The 18,353-nt window shown below is 37.8% G+C and overlaps 1 protein-coding gene across 1 annotated transcript in view; it reads right to left on the bottom strand.

Annotated features, from left to right (window-relative positions):
• ADGRB3 (adhesion G protein-coupled receptor B3) overlaps window positions 1-18,353 on the bottom strand; it is a gene marked incomplete at both ends in the record, with an annotated part of 540,315 nt that overhangs the window by 294,775 nt on the left and 227,187 nt on the right. Inside the window, 2 exons of the mRNA XM_083351264.1 lie at window positions 397-465; window positions 15,725-15,919. Of these exons, the coding sequence (XP_083207390.1) occupies window positions 397-465; window positions 15,725-15,919 (264 nt within the window). The remainder of the gene's footprint in view (window positions 1-396; window positions 466-15,724; window positions 15,920-18,353) is intronic.

Here is an 18,353-nt window from a genome sequence, read left to right as displayed (position 1 = left end):
ATTTGGGTCTTGAACCTAGGCTGTCAAGCTGACAAGCTCAATGTCTTTAACTGCTGAGCCATTGCACCTCCTTAATGTCCATATAAGTGTATAATCAGGCCAAGTATCTATTTGGTGTACCATCAATTATATACAAGCAGAACATGAAGTCTTAATTCCGATACTTGTTCTTCAATAAAGTTAAGTTGCCCTTCATACTATAACCTCATGAGAACTAGCAGTTATTGATAGCCTTAAAACCTATTCATTTGACAATCCAAGAGACTGAAAACATGCAGTTACTGGATGCACAGACCTTGGGGGCTAGGCCACTTAGGAAGATCTTTGACTGATGAATCAACAACAATCCTTTTGAAGCAGAAAAGAGGGAATGTCAACAGTACATGGGATACTTACCTGCTGCGCATCTTCCCATTTTTCTTTGTTTTCCTCATCCAGAAGGTTGCTAACTATTTGAAAGAAGTTCTGAAAATTCAAGGAGACAATTACTTTTTATTTTAAAAAATGATACATCAAAACTATAAACTATTAACGAAATACACAATGAAGTCCTATAGAAGCTTTGTAGTCAAATCTGATCGTACACCATTTCCCTAAGTCAGAAGTAGTCAATCTAGAACCCTCCAAGCATTAGGGATATAGATCCCATGCTTCTTTGACTCTGGCTGTGTAAGATGGGGCTAAAGAAAGAGAAGTCCAAAATATGTGAAATGCCCAGATTTCCTGCCTAAATCAAGGAGTCACGGTTTGTTGTTAAGTATGCTTCTATCTGATAAGCAGTAATAATGCTTTCATGATAATCAGATGTATTAACTATTGAATTTTATTTGTGATTGCTATTATTCAGCATTCAGTTCTGTTGCCATAACAATTATTTATTAGCTTGTGTGTGAGCTAGACATTTTAAGAAATCAGATCTATGCATTATGGCATCTGCCCTATAGAACACCTCACCCTGAGATCCAAAGGTGTCCAAATTTCTTGGCATTTTTTGATGGTTTTGATGACCTGGTTCTTCCACCAAACATTGGATCAGATTTTTAGTTGAACTCTACATGTGTATAGCTGGTTTGTGAGTTCCGTATGGTGCTTGGGTTCTTATATTATGGTTATTTTTAATTTTGCATGTGTTGTGATTGTTTTGTATATAATGCATTGTAGTGTATAGAGTAGATTGTTCTTAGCTACTTAGGATTACATATTTAATATGGGTGGGCCTATAAATTATCTAAATAAATAATCTTCTTCTTCTTCTTCTTCTTCTTATTATTATTATTATTTTAAATGTGAGTTCAGAATGCATGTATGAGAAAGATATGCCTGCCATATCTGTGTTACTCTCTGGCAATTATTGTGTAAAAGTGAAAAACACACAATTTCTATAACACCACTGGTAGCATCAGGATATATGATTATAGTCCTCTCTCCTTGTAAATAAATCAGTCCCAGAGGGGATAGAAAAAAATTAAACTTTATTTAAAGAAAAGAAAAGGTAGAAATGTAAAAAACTCATTTTTACTTTAAATATTGAAATATAAATGATCAGTGTGGTATAAGATGAAAGTACAGAATTTTCAAAATGTAGGCTTTCAAGTTTGGCCCAATTTTTAAAAAAAAAAATCATGCAAAGCTGATTTTACATATTTCATGAATCAGCAGCATACACATTCAACTGAAGCCAACTTATTCATATTTAAAATATATCAATTTAAATCAGAAGATCTTCTGTTCAGTCATTGGTTTCAATGGACCATCTCTAAATATGGTTAAAGCTGAATCCAGCACTCTTGCTTTTTTTCTTGCTGTACTTTACTCTTCCACAAAAATAACAAAAAAATAAGGTTGCTCAATATTAGTGCAAGTAGAATAAAAAAGTGTATAGGAAACTGAGTGCTACACAATGGTTACAGTGTGGGGAAAAGTTATCATTATTTATTAAATTTATTGGCTGCCTATCTTACCACAGGGTAACAGTGGTAGGATCACAATATTAAAAAGATAAAACTATGCAAAAGCTATAGACAATATAAATGAAATCCAGAATTATAGCAAATAAGTGGGTAATGAAGATGCTTAATTATTTGCCCAGTTGCCTCTTTTCACTTGCAACTTTTTCCTACAGCTCTTATTCTCATAAACCAAGTGGAGCAAGGAAGAGTTTTAGGAAGAACCCTTAGGGAAAAGGAAGAATAAAGCACTTACTTCTCTGTTAGAGCTTTTATGCAAAGCTTTATTTTTCTGAGGTTAGGGCAAATTGACACCCATAGCATTAAACATTATGTAGGCCATCATTTAAAATTATATATATATATATATATATATATATATATATATATATATATATATATATATATATATATATATATATATATATATATATATATATATATATATATCATATATAAACCAAGGAGTATACGAAATCCCATGCACCACCTGCCCCACCACATACATCGGACAGACCAACAGAAGAATAAGTGCACGCATTGAAGAGCACAAAAACTCACTCAGAAAGGGAGAACAAACTTCATCCCTGGTCCAACACTTTGAAGCCACGGGACATGAAATTGATTTCAAAAAAACCAAAACTATCGCCAAAATTGAACATTTTAACAATAGAATAATCAGAGAAGCCATTGAGATAGAAAAACGCCCCCACAGCATGAATAAACGAGATGATACCTCTCGCCTACCAGCCATTTGGAAACCCGCCTTGATTGACAGACGAGGCCCAACCACCAAGAATGATACCAGACCCAAACTCATGATAACATCACATGACATCATCACCACACAACCATTCAAAAAGCAAATCCGAACCCACAATGATAACGAGGCACAACCACAAAACAGAAACCTAACTACAGCTGCAACATCAGCCACTTTAAACCCCTCCAAACCACACAATAAGCAAACTGACACCCACTATAAAAACATGGCACCACCACAAACATGAAGCCGAACAAAAGCAGCACAACTCACCAGCTCAGGTCTGGAGCTGGCAGCTGAAACCAGCCCATCCACTCAGAACACCCCCCCACCCAATCAGAACACACCCACCATTCAAAACACACTCCCACCCAATCAGAACACACTTGGTCCCCTACCCAATCAGAGCACACCTCCACAGAACACACCCCCTCTGGCAGTTTAAAAAAGAGGAACAAACAGCCACATGCAGTCATCTGACTACCATACCAAATTATCCAACCTACTCCGAGACTCCACATACAAACTCAAGACAGATCCCACCACCTACCTGGAAAAAACCACAAAATCAAAAATAAAAGCCACCCCCATCAGTGAAGAGATCCAGAAAACAATCATTCCCAGAGAAAAATCATCCAGATGTCCTAAGCTCTATGGTCTGCCCAAGATACACAAAGAAGGAACCCCACTCAGACCCATAGTCAGCTCCATAGGCTCACCTCTACAAAATCTAGCCAAATTTCTTGCCAAACAACTACAGCCTTATGCAAATTCCATCACCTCGCACGTACAAAACTCATTCCAATTCATAGAGATCATAAGTAAACTAAACTTACAGCCCTGTGACCTACTTGTGAGCTTCGATGTTGTATCCCTCTTCACCCAAGTGCCAATCAAAGAAGCCTTGACAGCTATCCAAAATAAATACAACCCCCCAAAACACATCCTAGATCTGACCAACCACTGCCTATCTAACACATACTTCATCTACAATGGACAAAGATACAAACAAATGGAAGGAGCACCCATGGGATCACCCCTCTCACCTGTCATCGCAAACCTCTACATGGAACACTTTGAAACCCTCGCTCTAGAAAAATCCAACCACAAACCCAAACTCTGGCTCAGATACGTAGATGACACCTTCGTAATCTGGCCACACGGCAAAGAAAAACTGGATGACTTCCTCATACACCTCAATAGCCTACACCCCAAAATACAATTCACCATGGAAACAGAAGCTAACAATCAACTTCCCTTCCTTGATGTCTTAGTCTACAAGAAATCCAACGGCTCCCTAGGACACACTATCTACCATAAAAAAACACACACAAACCGCTATCTGAACGCACTCTCACACCACCACCCAGCACAGATCAACTCCGTAGCCAAGACACTCATCTCCAGAACAAAACACCTAGCTGACGAACAACACCTAAAAACCGAACTACACACTCTCACTAATGTACTAACAGCCAATGGATTCCAAAGAAACATGATTACCAACTTAATCCGAAGAGAGACACCCACAAAAACCCAAGACAGAGAACAAGAAAATGGCAAAGCCCTCCTCCCATACTTAAAAGGGACCACAGACAGAATCAGCAAGGTCCTCCAAAAACACAACATCAAAACAGCATTCTACACAGACAGAAAAATATCCACCATCCTAAGAAACCCCAAGGACATAATTGGGTTAGAAAACCAAGGAGTATACGAAATCCCATGCACCACCTGCCCCACCACATACATCGGACAGACCAACAGAAGAATAAGTGCACGCATTGAAGAGCACAAAAACTCACTCAGAAAGGGAGAACAAACTTCATCCCTGGTCCAACACTTTGAAGCCACGGGACATGAAATTGATTTTAAAAAAACCAAAACTATCGCCAAAATTGAACATTTTAACAACAAAATAATCAGAGAAGCCATTGAGATAGAAAAACGCCCCCACAGCATGAATACACGAGATGATACCTCTCGTCTACCAGCCATTTGGAAACCCGCCTTGATTGACAGACGAGGCCCAACCACCAAGAATGATACCAGACCCAAACTCATGATAACATCACATGACATCGCCACCACACAACCATTCAAAAAGCAAATCCGAACCCACAATGATAAAGACACACAACCACAAAACAGAAACCTAACTACAGCTGCAACATCAGCCACTTTAAACCCCTCCAAACCACACAATAAGCAAACTGACACCCACTATAAAAACATGGCACCACCACAAACACGAAGCCGAACAAAAGCAGCACAACTCACCAGCTCAGTTCTGGAGCTGGCAGCTGAGACCAGCCCATCCACTCAGAACACCCCCCCACCCAATCAGAACACACCCACCATTCAAAACACACTCCCACCCAATCAGAACACACTTGGTCCCCTACCCAATCAGAGCACACCTCCACAGAACACACCCCCTCTGGCAGTTTAAAAAAGAGGAACTAACAGCCACATGCTTCTCCTTGGAGTTTCTGAATTTCTGTTTAGAACTATGTTGGGTCTGTTCACATAGCCTTTGTCTCCATGCAAGAGACAATTGCCAAATAAAGCCTTCTGCTCATGCAAAACAACTTGTAGTATTAATTCTAGACAGGATACTCAAAGGCAAAAACATCACACCATCATCCAAAGTCCACAATGTCAATGCCATGACTTTCCCAACTGTGGCATATGGTTGTGAAGAAATGCAGAAGAAAAGTTGATGCTTTTGAATTATGAGGATGGAGGAAATAGTAATGAACATCTTGGAACATAACAAACATTCAATACTATATAAATTAAAACTTGATTGGAACTAAGAATTCAAGCCTCTTTATCCTTCCACAAGAGTTTGAAGAGCTGACTCTGCCAATTGGCCGTGGACCGAATAGGGGATTTTCATGCTGGAGATAGCTACTGGATTGATGACAGACTCCTTGTTCTCTTTCTCAACCCATCCATCTTTTTATTTATCATATTAATGTATTCTTAAGGTAAAGGTAAAGGTTCCCCCACACATACGTGCTAGTCGTTTCCGACTCTAGGGGCCGGTGCTCATCTCCGTTTCAAAGCCGAAGAGCCAGCGCTTGTCCGAGGACGTCTCCATGGTCATGTGGCTGGCATGACTAGACACCAAAGGCGCACGGAACGCTGTTACCTTCCCACCGTAGTGGTCCCTATTTTTCTACTTGCGTTTTTTAAGTGCTTTCGAACTGCTAGGTTGGCAGAAGCTGGGACGAGTAACAGGCTCTCACTCTGTTACGCGGCACTCGGGATTCGACCCGCAAACTTCCAACCTTCTGATCGACAAGCTCAGCGTCCTAACCCACTGAGCCACCGTGTCCCTAAAATGGCAATACAATACTCTATAGGATCAACTTATAAGCTAGCATTTTCCTTTCAGTTTCTGCCCCTAGCAATGGTGTTTGCACTGAGCAGCCTTTCTTTTGCCAATCTAACAACATTTCCCAGGACTGAGAACAAAGTCATCTTAACCCTATCCATGCAGCCAAGGACTTGATGCTAGTTCTCCTACATAAATAGCAGCTACACAATTACTAAGCCTTGCTTTTTCTTCACATAAACTGTATAAATTCTGCAAATGTAGCACATACTGTATATGCACAATGTGTGAAGTTACTATGGTATATAATTTTATGAAACATCCCAAATTCTTGTCCCAGTTCAGAATCCAGGTCAAAATGCAAATTAAGAAAATTGATTCTCCCAGATGTTGCTTGAGACAGAATTGGGTGATGATATTTATTTCTAATTACTTTATTACCAAGATTTGAAACTTCATCATACTTGAACTGGAGGGCTAGAAGAAATGCAGACTTGATAAATGCTGTGGAATATGAATAGGAGGAAGAACAAAATCACCCACATTTCTATGATGCATTGAAAGAGAGGTACAAAGCGAACAATTCCGTATCTAAGCTTTTGTATATTTTGCATACAGAATCATTCAAAAAACGTTAACTGCCCTTTTATTAAAATAATATCAAATAATATGTTGAAAGTACTCTAAAGTATTCTGCCACTTTACTGTCATCTCCCACCCACTCACACCTCCAAAGCCCCAACATACTCCAAAAAGAATAGAGCAGATGGTGCAGAAGGAACTAGGCAATAGCAAAAGTATCCAGCAGCAGCATCTCACAGCAGCCCACTTCTCAGCCTGATCTAAGCATCCATTAGCAGTTTAGTCCTCCAAAAATATAACCTCAAAGTTGGCACCCCCATTCAAAATCAGTCCAAAAGAACCATTGCCAAATCTGAAATAAGACTAGTGCAGCCACCAACATGCTGTCAAACACTATGAAACAATTAATGATGTATTCCCCTCAACAACTATCCTTCAGCTTGCTGCTTTCTGGCCCGGTCCAGCCCACTCCTGAATGCCAAAACCTACCTTTTATTAAATTTATATTCCTTTTTAATGCATCTTGTCTTAATAGGAATACATTTCTGGAAAAAAAATTCCTGAACATATTTTTCTGTGCAGTACATACTTTCATTGGAAGATTTGAAGTAGCAGAGGAAAAAAAATCTGCATCCATTTATCTGGACCCATTTTAGTTTGATTTAAGGCTGGGTTTCAGCATGGAGGCAGCACTAGCTATGCCTGCTGATGATTTTGGCAGATCTCTCTCTCTCTCTCTCTCTCTCTCTCTCTCTCTCTCTCTCTCTCTCTCTCTCTCTCTCTCTCTCTCTCTCTCTGTGTGTGTGTGTGTGTGTGTGTGTGTGTGTGTCCATCACTATGCTTCTGGTTTGCTCGGTGGCTTTCAAGACAGCTTATAATGGTATTCTTCTAGACTAGCTGAGGATTTTGGGAGCTGAGGACACCATGTTACTGTACTTCTTCTCCTTTCTTGATAATCAGTTTGTGCTGGTGTTGGCAATGGCTGCATCTTTAGGCCCTCATCTGTAGTGTGCCTTAAAGCTGAATCCTCCAGCTCTTCCTACAACAACTATAAATCTATAAAAAAACTTCTGCATGAGGTCATCTACCACTTCAGGGTTTGTTATTTGCAAAATACAGGTGATATTCAGTTACAGATCAAAATTCCAGACCAATCAAATGATGCTGTCAGTGTCCTCCCATAGCAACTGGAAGCTCTAGATCACAGGTGTCAAACTCACTGCATCATGTGACATGTCACGAAGTATCACAACTTTTTTTGCATTGCTAGTACTGGGGTGGGTGTGGCATCTGCATGATGCAACCGGCCCATGGGCTGGCAGTTTGAAACCCCTGCTCTAGATCTAGATAAGGAGGAACAGACTCAGGTTCAAAGCCTAGTGGCTGTTAGTTTTTGGTTTCTAGTAGAACTGGGGGCTTTCCAGCATTAGTCTTTGATGGGGCTCTATACCCACGCCCTAGACTGGTGCACAATCTGGGGGTCATTTTGAACTCACAGCTCTTACTTAGAGTAGTGGAAATACAAGAAATCTTTGCCCAGTTGCAAAGATTTGTGCCGGTTGTACCTAATTTGGCTTGGGAGCCACTTAAATCTGTCATTCGTGTTGTAATTTTCTCATAATTGGAGTATCACAATGCACTTACAAGAGACTGCCTTGAAGACCATTTGGAAGCTACATTAATGTAAGTTTTAAAGAGTTATTCTGGAATTAGACAACTTCTAACTTTCATTAAAAGAATAACTAAGGATACTTCGGGTCCTTACTAAGTTATTTATTGGCCAAAACTGTGTTAAATAAGGTCCTTCCAGGAAATTTAGACAGAACATGGTTGTTATGTACTGGGCTTGTGGTGATACACCACGTGCGTTCCTGGAGCAGCTAACGGCTCTCCAGTAACCCAGACTAGCTGTCTCCTGTCTTGCAATTGGCTAGCCCCAGGCGTCAAGAGTGGGTTCAAACCTATTGGCTGCCGCCTAGGGGCTAGACCAGGGGTAGGCAACCTTGGCTCTTTTATGACTCATGGACTTCAACTCCCAGAATTCCTGAGTCAGCATAGCTCATGGACATAGCTGACTCAGGAATTCTGGGAGTTGAAGTCCATGAGTCATAAAAGAGCCGAGGTTGCCTACCTCTGGGCTAGACTATATATTGTGGCTGGTTACAGCCAAGTTTCAGTACAGTTCTAGCAAGAATAAAGTATGAGTTATCCTGTACTCAGCCTTGTGTCGTCATTCCTGCACCCAAGAGCCCACGACTCAACAATGGTCATTTTTCTTTCAGAAATCAGTAAAAGCACAAAGGATCCTCGATTTGAGCCTAATCTTGACAAGATCCTAACTTGGCTAAAAAAAAAAAGATAGTATCATGTTGGAAGAGAATGTAATGCAGACTCATCCTTTCACATACAATTGTAAATATAATTCCATGCCAAAAGAAGGTGATGAGAAAAGAAAGTCAAGATGGAAAAGATACCTAAAAATGAAGATACTCAAAGCACAATAATTCTAATAAGAAAAAAAATGGTGGTCATTGGAAAAAAGCCAATGTGTCTGAAGAAAAAAGCTTTAGTAAAAAAAAGAATCTGAAAGCCAAGATACAATGATATGGTACAAAGAGGAACAAGTCTCCAAGGATGAGCTCATATAAGTAGCAGATTTATAGAGATGAAATCAAGAAAGCAAACACTCACAGTGAGCTGAGTTTAGCAAAGGATGCTGAAAACATCGAAAGGGTTTCTTCAAATACTATAGAGTAAAAATAAAAGGTAGGAAAAAGAGCACACCAGCTACTCCATGAAGATAGCAAAGGAAACACATCAAGGAGAAGGCTAAGCTACTATTCTAACTCTATTTTTTCCCTTGTGAAAATGATATATGTTCTAGTAGACAGCTGTGAAGAAGTAGTTTAAGTGGCGGGATCCCACTCAAGCTCCATAGAACATGACAGGGAGTATCTAATGACTTTAATGAGCTCAAATCTTTAGGGCTAAGTGGACTGTAACCTAGGATGTTAAAGGATCTCGCCAATTGGTTGACCCAAAATCTAGCTGTTATATTTGAGAAATCCTGAGTAATATTTAATGAGAATTGGGGCATTTAACTTCACATCAATAACTGGGAAAATTCTATAATGAGTGCTTTGTAAATAACTTGGAAGCAATGAGTGATTCCTGGAAATCCACATATATTTGTGAATAAGAAGATTAATCTCATTTTATGTCTTGACTGTGTAACTTCAAAGCCAAGCCAAAGCCATACAATTCATCATGACTTCAGAAAAAAACATTTATCAAAGTACCCTTTTTCTGATTATAGACCTAAAGAAGAGGCTGAATATATTATTTTGAAAAATGAAAATTAGGTCAGTTTGTACTGAAATAAAAGAAACCCTACATTCCTCAGCATTTACAGCTATGTAGTGGACTTTCTTTTATTGCTAATTGTAAAATAGCACATATATAAAGGTAAAGGTTCCCCCACACATGCGTGTTAGTCATTTCCAACACTAGGGGCCGGTGCTCATCTCCGTTTCAAAGCCGAAGAGCCAGTGCTTGTCCGAGAAAGTATCCGTGGTCATGTGGCCGGCATGACTAGACACCAGAGGCGCACAGAACACTGTTACCTTCCCACCGTAGTGGTCCCTATTTTTCTACTTGCATTTTTATTTGCTTTCGAACTGCTAGGTTGGCAGAAGCTGGGACGAGTAACAGGCACTCATTCTGTTATGCGGCACTCAGGATTCGACCCACCAAACTGCAGATCTTCTGATCGACAAGCTCAGCGTCCTAACCCACTGAGCTACCGCGTCCCTTATCACATATATATAGAAGTATAAAAATGAGATAGTCACTTTCTCTGAAAGTATGCTTAATCAAATAAGTGCCCTGTCATTTAGTTCTGATGGAATTTATTTATTTTTTTTAATTCCATTTATATCACGCCCTTCTCCGAAGACTCAGGGCGGCTTACAAGCTTAGCAGTAGCCTTCATTCTATGTATATGCCTGCTTATTAGGGCTTTCACACACACCCCAAGCGGCATTATTACAAAGTCAGCTTAATTGCCCCCAACAATCTGGGTCCTCATTTTACCTACCTCGGAAGGATGGAAGGCTGAGTCAACCTTGAGCCTGGTGGGACTCGAACCTGCACTAATTGCAGGCAGCTGGTGTTACTTAAGGAGGCATTAGCCCACTGCTCCACCAAGGCTCATGTCCATCCATGTCCAATTGCATTATATAGTCCTACTGATAAAACTAACCTCAAGTTGTTTGATGCAAGGCACACATTTTTAGTCTGCAAACAAAAGTGAAAATGGATAGAATGTGAATGAAAGTAGATCTGAGGCAACTGAAATGCACATCTTTTTTTTTTGTTAAGTAGAGTCAAAGCCTAAGAATTAGGCACAAAAATTGACTGTATTCTTTTGTATTTTTAAAACCAGTTAGGTCAATTTCTAATTATAAAAATGTTTTCAGTGCTTCATAGGAAATTCTAATAAATAAGATTGTCTGAATTATTATTGTTCTTGTTATGTATCTGTTACCTGGGCTGCATGATAGGAGCTCTTAGAGCAGTTTTAATATAAGCTGTTTCCATCATATTATACCGGTAGTTCCTAATTTGTATATTGGTATATGCTGGATTTGCAAATTTCCTTACATATAGATAAAAGGTCATGGGGATTAGAATTTAAGTACCATTATATATTGGTCACAGAACAATTTATGAATGGTAATTTATACTTTCATTTTCAAAAGGATGCACACTTAAAAAAACACCTGAATTTTATTTTAAAAATTAATTACCAATAAGTCATCTGGGATTCCTGCCAGGAGTTTATTTTAATGTACTTTATGCTCTGCCTTGCCTAGAGTGCAAAATAATAATAAAAAAAGTCGGTAGAGAAATTCCAGTTCTGACTTTGCTTTAAGTCTCCTTTGAAAAATGACACAGTATAACCGTTGCTTTCTTCAAAATTTAGGTATCATTTTGTTGGATAAAACCTAATACAAGTTTATTCAAGGGCAATTTTGTATGCCATATAACGATCAATTAGTAATTTAATCAAGTTTACTAATTAGGAAGTATATTTCACCTAAATGCTCAAGCAGCAGCATGAAGTTCTCCAAAATTGTAGTACAGGAGAGCACCAATAGTTATGGTGCTCTGTAGGATAACAAATTGCAAGAATGAATCTGCCATATTTCAACACTTATTATTTTGGCTGAACCTAATCCACTGAATTCCAGGCTGTGTAGCATTTAGGGAAATACATTTATCTCACTGTATTTTTATGTGATTTTATCTCACTTTTCATCCACACTGAATACTCAAGACCACTCTGAATACTCAAGACCACTAACAATAACTAGAATATAAAATAGAAATCAAAGATGAAACCCAGCATTAAAATTATTAACAAGCAAATGCCTGTTGGAAAAAGTGTCCATTGTCAGGCTTCCACTCCGGTTGCACCCGTGACCCCTCCTCCCACCCAGTTAGTGGCAAGCCCGCAGGGGCTTGACATCCATTGGTTGAAGACAGAGAGAGTGGAAACACAAAGCAATACAAAGTTGTTGCCAGGGGGTGAGGGTTTATTGGGTTTTGTATTTGGGGTTTTACTTCCTGGAGTCACTGTAAGTTGGGTGGCCATATAAATTTTATCAAGAGAAAAGAATATTTGTAGCACAGGGCTGAACTGTGGGGTCCTTGCTGTTCTCTGAGTTTGGTAGTTTTTTGCAGATATTTCATTACACTGATGATGTTACCTAGTTGGATAATAAAACGTCTGCAAGAAAACAACCAAGCTCAGAGGGCACCAAGGACTTCACATATACATTTTCTTTTTTTAAAAAAGTGGATTCCACAATAAGTACTACTTTCTTCAAAAGAAGATTGAATTTCTGGCAAATTAATGGGTCTTTGTAATTTGGAGTGGAATGAGAGTTCAGAAGAGCCTCTTCTCCTCCCTCATCTTACTGTCTGTCCAGGTTTGCAAAAAAAGACAAGTCAGACCTTTAGACATCCAAGGCTTAAATATTCAGCTCATCATCTTAAATTAAGCCTGTGAGAAGGTGGCGGTTAGCATAGATTATCGAGCATGCATAGCTAGTTATTTTGGAACATAATAAGTAGTTTACCCCCAACTTTTCAGTCATTTGAAATTTCTACACACCTTTCAAGACTTATTCGATAAAGAGTAGAAAGCTATATTCAAGATGGGATAAAACCAAAGCATAAATAGCTTTTCCCATCTCAGGAGTAAATGGCAGATAGTACATGAACATAATTGGAAAAATGCACTGATAAAGCTGACAATGTCCTGATAAGGTTCTGACATCTAAGGCTCAAGAAGCTATTAACAGAATTGCTTGCATTTTGTATTGTCCTTACGATGATGAGCTAAGGGGATGGAGGACTGTTATAATGAACTGCTGCATATTAAAATTTATCACTACATTGCTAATATTGAGTTTTGCACTGATACTCTTAGCACTTTGAAATATTGACCAGACAGAGGCTAAACAAAGGTCTATCACTTTTATAGGTTCCAGAGGAAGCATTGCAGCTGTTATTTTTATATTGCTATGCTGTAGCAAGGGGATGTTTTAAGAAAAAAAATGATTTTAATTAGGATATTACAACAAACCAATTAACCAACTAGAAATTTTCCATTCCTTGCTCACAAAGCCAGTTACGCAAACGGTTGCATGATTAATTCTTAGAATAAAATATTTGCTACTAAACAGATGCTCGTGTATAAAAAGGTAGCAATATTCAATAACAATTCTAAGCCTGAGGTCATTTGATAAAATTAGCATTGAATCAACATCTAGGAAAATCGGATCACTTTGAAATGCTGTATTAATATATTTACTGGGTGTAACCAAAACTCATCTGAGAGGTTACAGAAATTTGAAAACAATTTATGGCTAATGTGTTTTTTAATCTCCAGCTTTGGTGGCTATTGCTTGTTATATGACTCTATCATCAAAAGTAAACTTTGGGTAGAGCAAGTATCCATATATTAGGATGCTCTAGAATGGATAAGACCTTAAACTGAATGGAGACAGTTTGCTTGGGATATTAAGAGAAAAAATCTGAGAATTTGTCCTTGTTGCCTGTGTTATTCCCTGTAGCTGATGACAGAAACAATGTGCCTTACATAATTATTGTCCCTATTCAAGCAACTGTGAAATATGACCACTGTTTTACATAGGTTAAGTCTATGAGTTTTGCTGTTGTTGCTGCGATGAACTTACAACTCATTATTTTTGCATTGTTAAACTTGTGAAACTGTTATGCAGGATTTCTTTGTATGCAAATCACATACATTATTGATATCCAAGTTCTAGGAAATCCACCTTATATATTGAGATGCTATTAACCAATGTCTTCAGTGTTATATTAGTAAAAATAAAATTTTGAGAAATGCATTACATGTATTTTAATACATTGGTCAGTTGAGCCATGCTTAATTGCTTCCTCCAGTCTTTTCAGCTTCTTTGGTAAAAACAGCATTATATTTTTATATTGCAATACTGTTGACAATAGCTTAGACAACCTAGACAAGGCTTATATTATACAATAACTTTGACATCATTTTTATAGCAATTTAGATTTCATGTAATTCTAAAAGGTCATAATTCTCAGAAGTGGAATAGTGCTACACTACTACAAGTTTCAAATTCTAATGCAAATCCTGTCCCTGCCATGATTATATGACACCTCCCAAGTTTGAAAGAAATAACATTTGTAGAGCTGTATCACTATAGCTAAAATGCAGTAACTATTTCTTCACTGTAAAATTTGTGAACAATGTCTAACATGCTGGCAGCAGGGGGAGTACTTAGAACATAATGATTTTATTAATATGAAAAACTGGGTTGCAGTTCTGCAAATGTAATAATTTTGTGACAATAAAAAGAAGAAATCTGAACAGGGAGTTCAAACATAATGATAAAAAAAGCCTGGGTTCCAATCGATTTTGGAACAAAAGTGCCAGTTTTGATGGCAAAATGATGATACCCTCATAGTGCCATCATCATGTAAATGCCACATATAAATGCCACATATAAATTATGTACTTGCATCCCAACCATGGCATCATGGTTTACATTGACATGCATTTTTGGTCATTTCCTCCCAACTTCAACTCCTCTTTGGTCAATAGCGATTTATGATTGTCTTTCAAACCTGAAGAGGAAACTGTAGTTGAAATAGATTTCTAAGTCTCATTTAGAGAACAAATGCAAAACATGATTATCCTTTTGGAATCAATGATGAACAATGGCTTTCTTGAAACTGGAAATCAAAGAGATTTTTGACGTATTTAATAGGAAAGGATGGTTCAAACTCAAGACCTCATCCTAAAATAGGATTTCATCATTGTATCTGAAATGACCTCTGATGTAGTGTTTGCATACAAAAGGTGAGTACTGGCACAGGGCAATGTTGTATTGTTGTATGCATATCATGTCGTAGGAATTTCTGGTCACAGGAAATAATGGGCGCATGGGTGAGCCAGGAGGATTTTAAAAATCAGTGCTTGGCAGAGCTTTCGTAGTTCAACAATGAGCAATGTATGTTGATGACAGCAATAAGTAACAGGGTTAAAACAATCTATCATGTATTATAATCAGTGAACTCAGCCAACATTTACATTGGATGACAAGAGTTCTCCAAGATCTTATGAGCCATTCTGTTCCTTGACATTTCTTTTAACTGGAGACGTTAGGAACTGAATCTTAGCCATCCTGCATGTAAAATCTTTTTACAAGTCAGTTTAGTCTTGTTAAGGCACCAGGCTAGAAATCAGAAGATTCTAGAACGTAGGAGGTTCTAGCCCTGCCCTACGTATGACAGACGGCTGGGGTGACCTTGGGCCAGTCACTCTCTCGCAGCCCAACTCACCTCACGGGGTTGCTGTTGTGTGGGAAACAGGAGAAAGAATGAGTATTCAATATGTCTGCCGCCTTAACTTGTTTATAAAAAATAATAGGCAGGATATAAATAAAATGTATAATAGTAATAATAAAATATATTAAATATTTTTTCATATTTTTCTGTAATTATGGTTTTACATACCTGAACACCATCTGATGCAGGGATGTAGCTTGCTCTTTTAAATGTGTCTGTAACATTTCTGAGAATTTCCACAGAAACTAAAAGATCCCCTGCATAAAAATTCTTCCTTTGAGTTAAATCCAAAAGAGTCTTCGTCACCTGAGACATCCCTTCACCAGCCAGCGTCCTCTGTCCTTTTGCAAGATGTTCTTTAATCTACAAATAGTAAAAGGAAAATTAAAAAAAACCATTAGAACCTATTCTAGAACATTTTTTTAAAAAATGTTACAAAGATATTTGCTTGCCTCACACATTGGGATGGGGTCAGAAGAGTGTATAAAGTTGTGACCTGGGCTTCACTTTGTGATTGCTTGCTTTGAGATCTTCACATAGTTAGAACCTTTCCTGAAGTTTCATTGTATTGTTTCCATTGTTCATTTGTGTTTATTTTAGTGTTTGAACGTTTAGGACCTTGTACTGTATGTACATTAAAATTACACTAAAGGGAGATGTGATGGAAAAAAGTTTAAGAATTCCTGCTATAAACATCCCCAAGTTCAAGAATTCCATTGCATAAGGTGCTGAATAAATGCTTTGAGTCAAAACATTTACACTGTTCATACAGATCTTTGTGTATTTACTATGACACTTAGGAGGATGGAAATGATCAGAACCAGACTCATCTGCATGCTCACAGCTGCTCCTAGTTTTAGCCCTAATATTCTGTGGGCTAACACCTGCACGAGGCTTATAACATTACTGACATAATTTACAAAAAATATGTAGTGTTTGTGTGTGTGTGTGCATGTGTGTGTGTTTGTGTGTGTATCAGGAGGCTGGAAAAATTCAACTACTTAACTCTTCACATAATAAAATGCTGGTACATGAACTGGAGAATCTGAAGGATTATTATTTTAAAAAACCAGCTGTAGCTTTATATGGAGCCTTCATACATATTTTCTATGAAAATCAGATATAACCACTTTATGACAGCAAATAACCACTTTATGATAGCAATCTACATTCTATTCAAGTCACTGGCAAAGCATTGATTTATAGGTTCTTTTATATTATGTATGTCAGGGAGATAAGTGTGAAAAGAATAGCATAGTAGAATGACTGACTCAGGCTTGCTGCATTTTTGAGCAATTTATCCCCTAAGATGAGCAACTGATGGAATCAAAACATGCTGGAATTTATTTTAGCACAGCATAATAAGTTCTATTTTACCCAGCTTAAGAAGTAAAATCCAACTCTATGCAATTGCCAGGTGATAGTCTTTTTCTCTACATCCCTTTGCTGTTTCTTTTGGATTTAAATGGATGATGTGGTCTAAACCACACAGAATCATTCTGTGAGGCAGGTGGGCTACTTCTAAATGTGATATATAAACAAACACTTTTAACAGTAATGAATGGAAAAATCCTCTTTTTTGTCTATGTAACTGGACTTGATTTCCAAGTTACTATAGAACTTCTCCTGGCAGTCACAGTTGCACATGGAAATGGTGATAAGAACAAAAACTTGTTCTTGTTGACAGAGAAGAACTATAAACTGCTATTCACATATATTCAGGAGCTCTTTACTGCATAATTTCTATTTTGTTGCCCCCATCTTACGTATCTTATTTGGAAAAGCATACACAACAGGACCAGCAGAATAAATGATGAACAGGGAGAAATCCAGTGGCTTCAAAAGGATAAAAGTTTAAACCAACAAAACTGAGTATGACATGACATGAAGTCAAGGGATAATGCTAAAATATATCTTCTTAGGGGGAAAAAAGATTAATTAACAAAAGGACTCAGAATAGTATGTAGAACAGCAGAGTCTATTCTAGCCAAAATTGTCCACCAAGTAAATAGCAAAGGGTCATACTGTTTTTTTTCTACAAGGAAGACATAACTATATAGCAGGTAAAATACATTTTATCTCCTTGATTATATTTGTTTCTAATAACAACAGAAAAATGTCTTATAGCTCCAGTAAAATAAGTGGTCCCTTCACTGTGTATTAAATATTTTGACCGCAAAATATAGAGAAATTAAAGCACTGTTGTGGCTTTATCTTGACTATGAAATATTTCCAAATTATGCACCAAAAACCATTAGGTTCTTATATTGCCTACTTATCAATGATGAGTGAATATATTAATATTCTGTTGGAAAAAATGGTTTATATCAGTCAGTAAATTAAAGGACCTGTCAAGATGTTTTGACAAGAGCAATCCAGATTTGGTTAAACACCCTAGCTTCTCTTTTGTTCTGTGATTGTAACAGTGGCAAAGGTGCATTGTGTTTTGGGTTACTGAGCAGAGAAGGTGTTTCTCGATATAGTTACCTACAAATAGATATATATGATTATTGCATTGATACTGCTTTGTAAGCCGCCCTGAGTCTTCGGAGAAGGGCGGGATATAAATGGAATTTTAAAAAAAATACTGAGCTTCCGGTCACTTAAGGAAACTGTTTAGATCAACATACATTTTTATTTTCTACATGGAAGGTCATATTTGTAGTGATCTTATATGTGGGCTTATTAACATTTGTATAAGGCAAAGGTGATGAAACAAAGCAGCTTTTGAAACACTATTTCAGTTGCTGTCTTCCTCCTGTGGTCAAGGTAATAGGCACATAAATGAAATTGGTCT

Source organism: Vipera ursinii (assembly GCF_947247035.1).
Source record: "Vipera ursinii genome assembly, chromosome: 1".
NCBI lineage: Eukaryota > Metazoa > Chordata > Lepidosauria > Squamata > Viperidae > Vipera > Vipera ursinii.
Note: the sequence above shows the minus strand (reverse complement) of the source record. Positions and strands in the feature narration are given on the sequence as shown.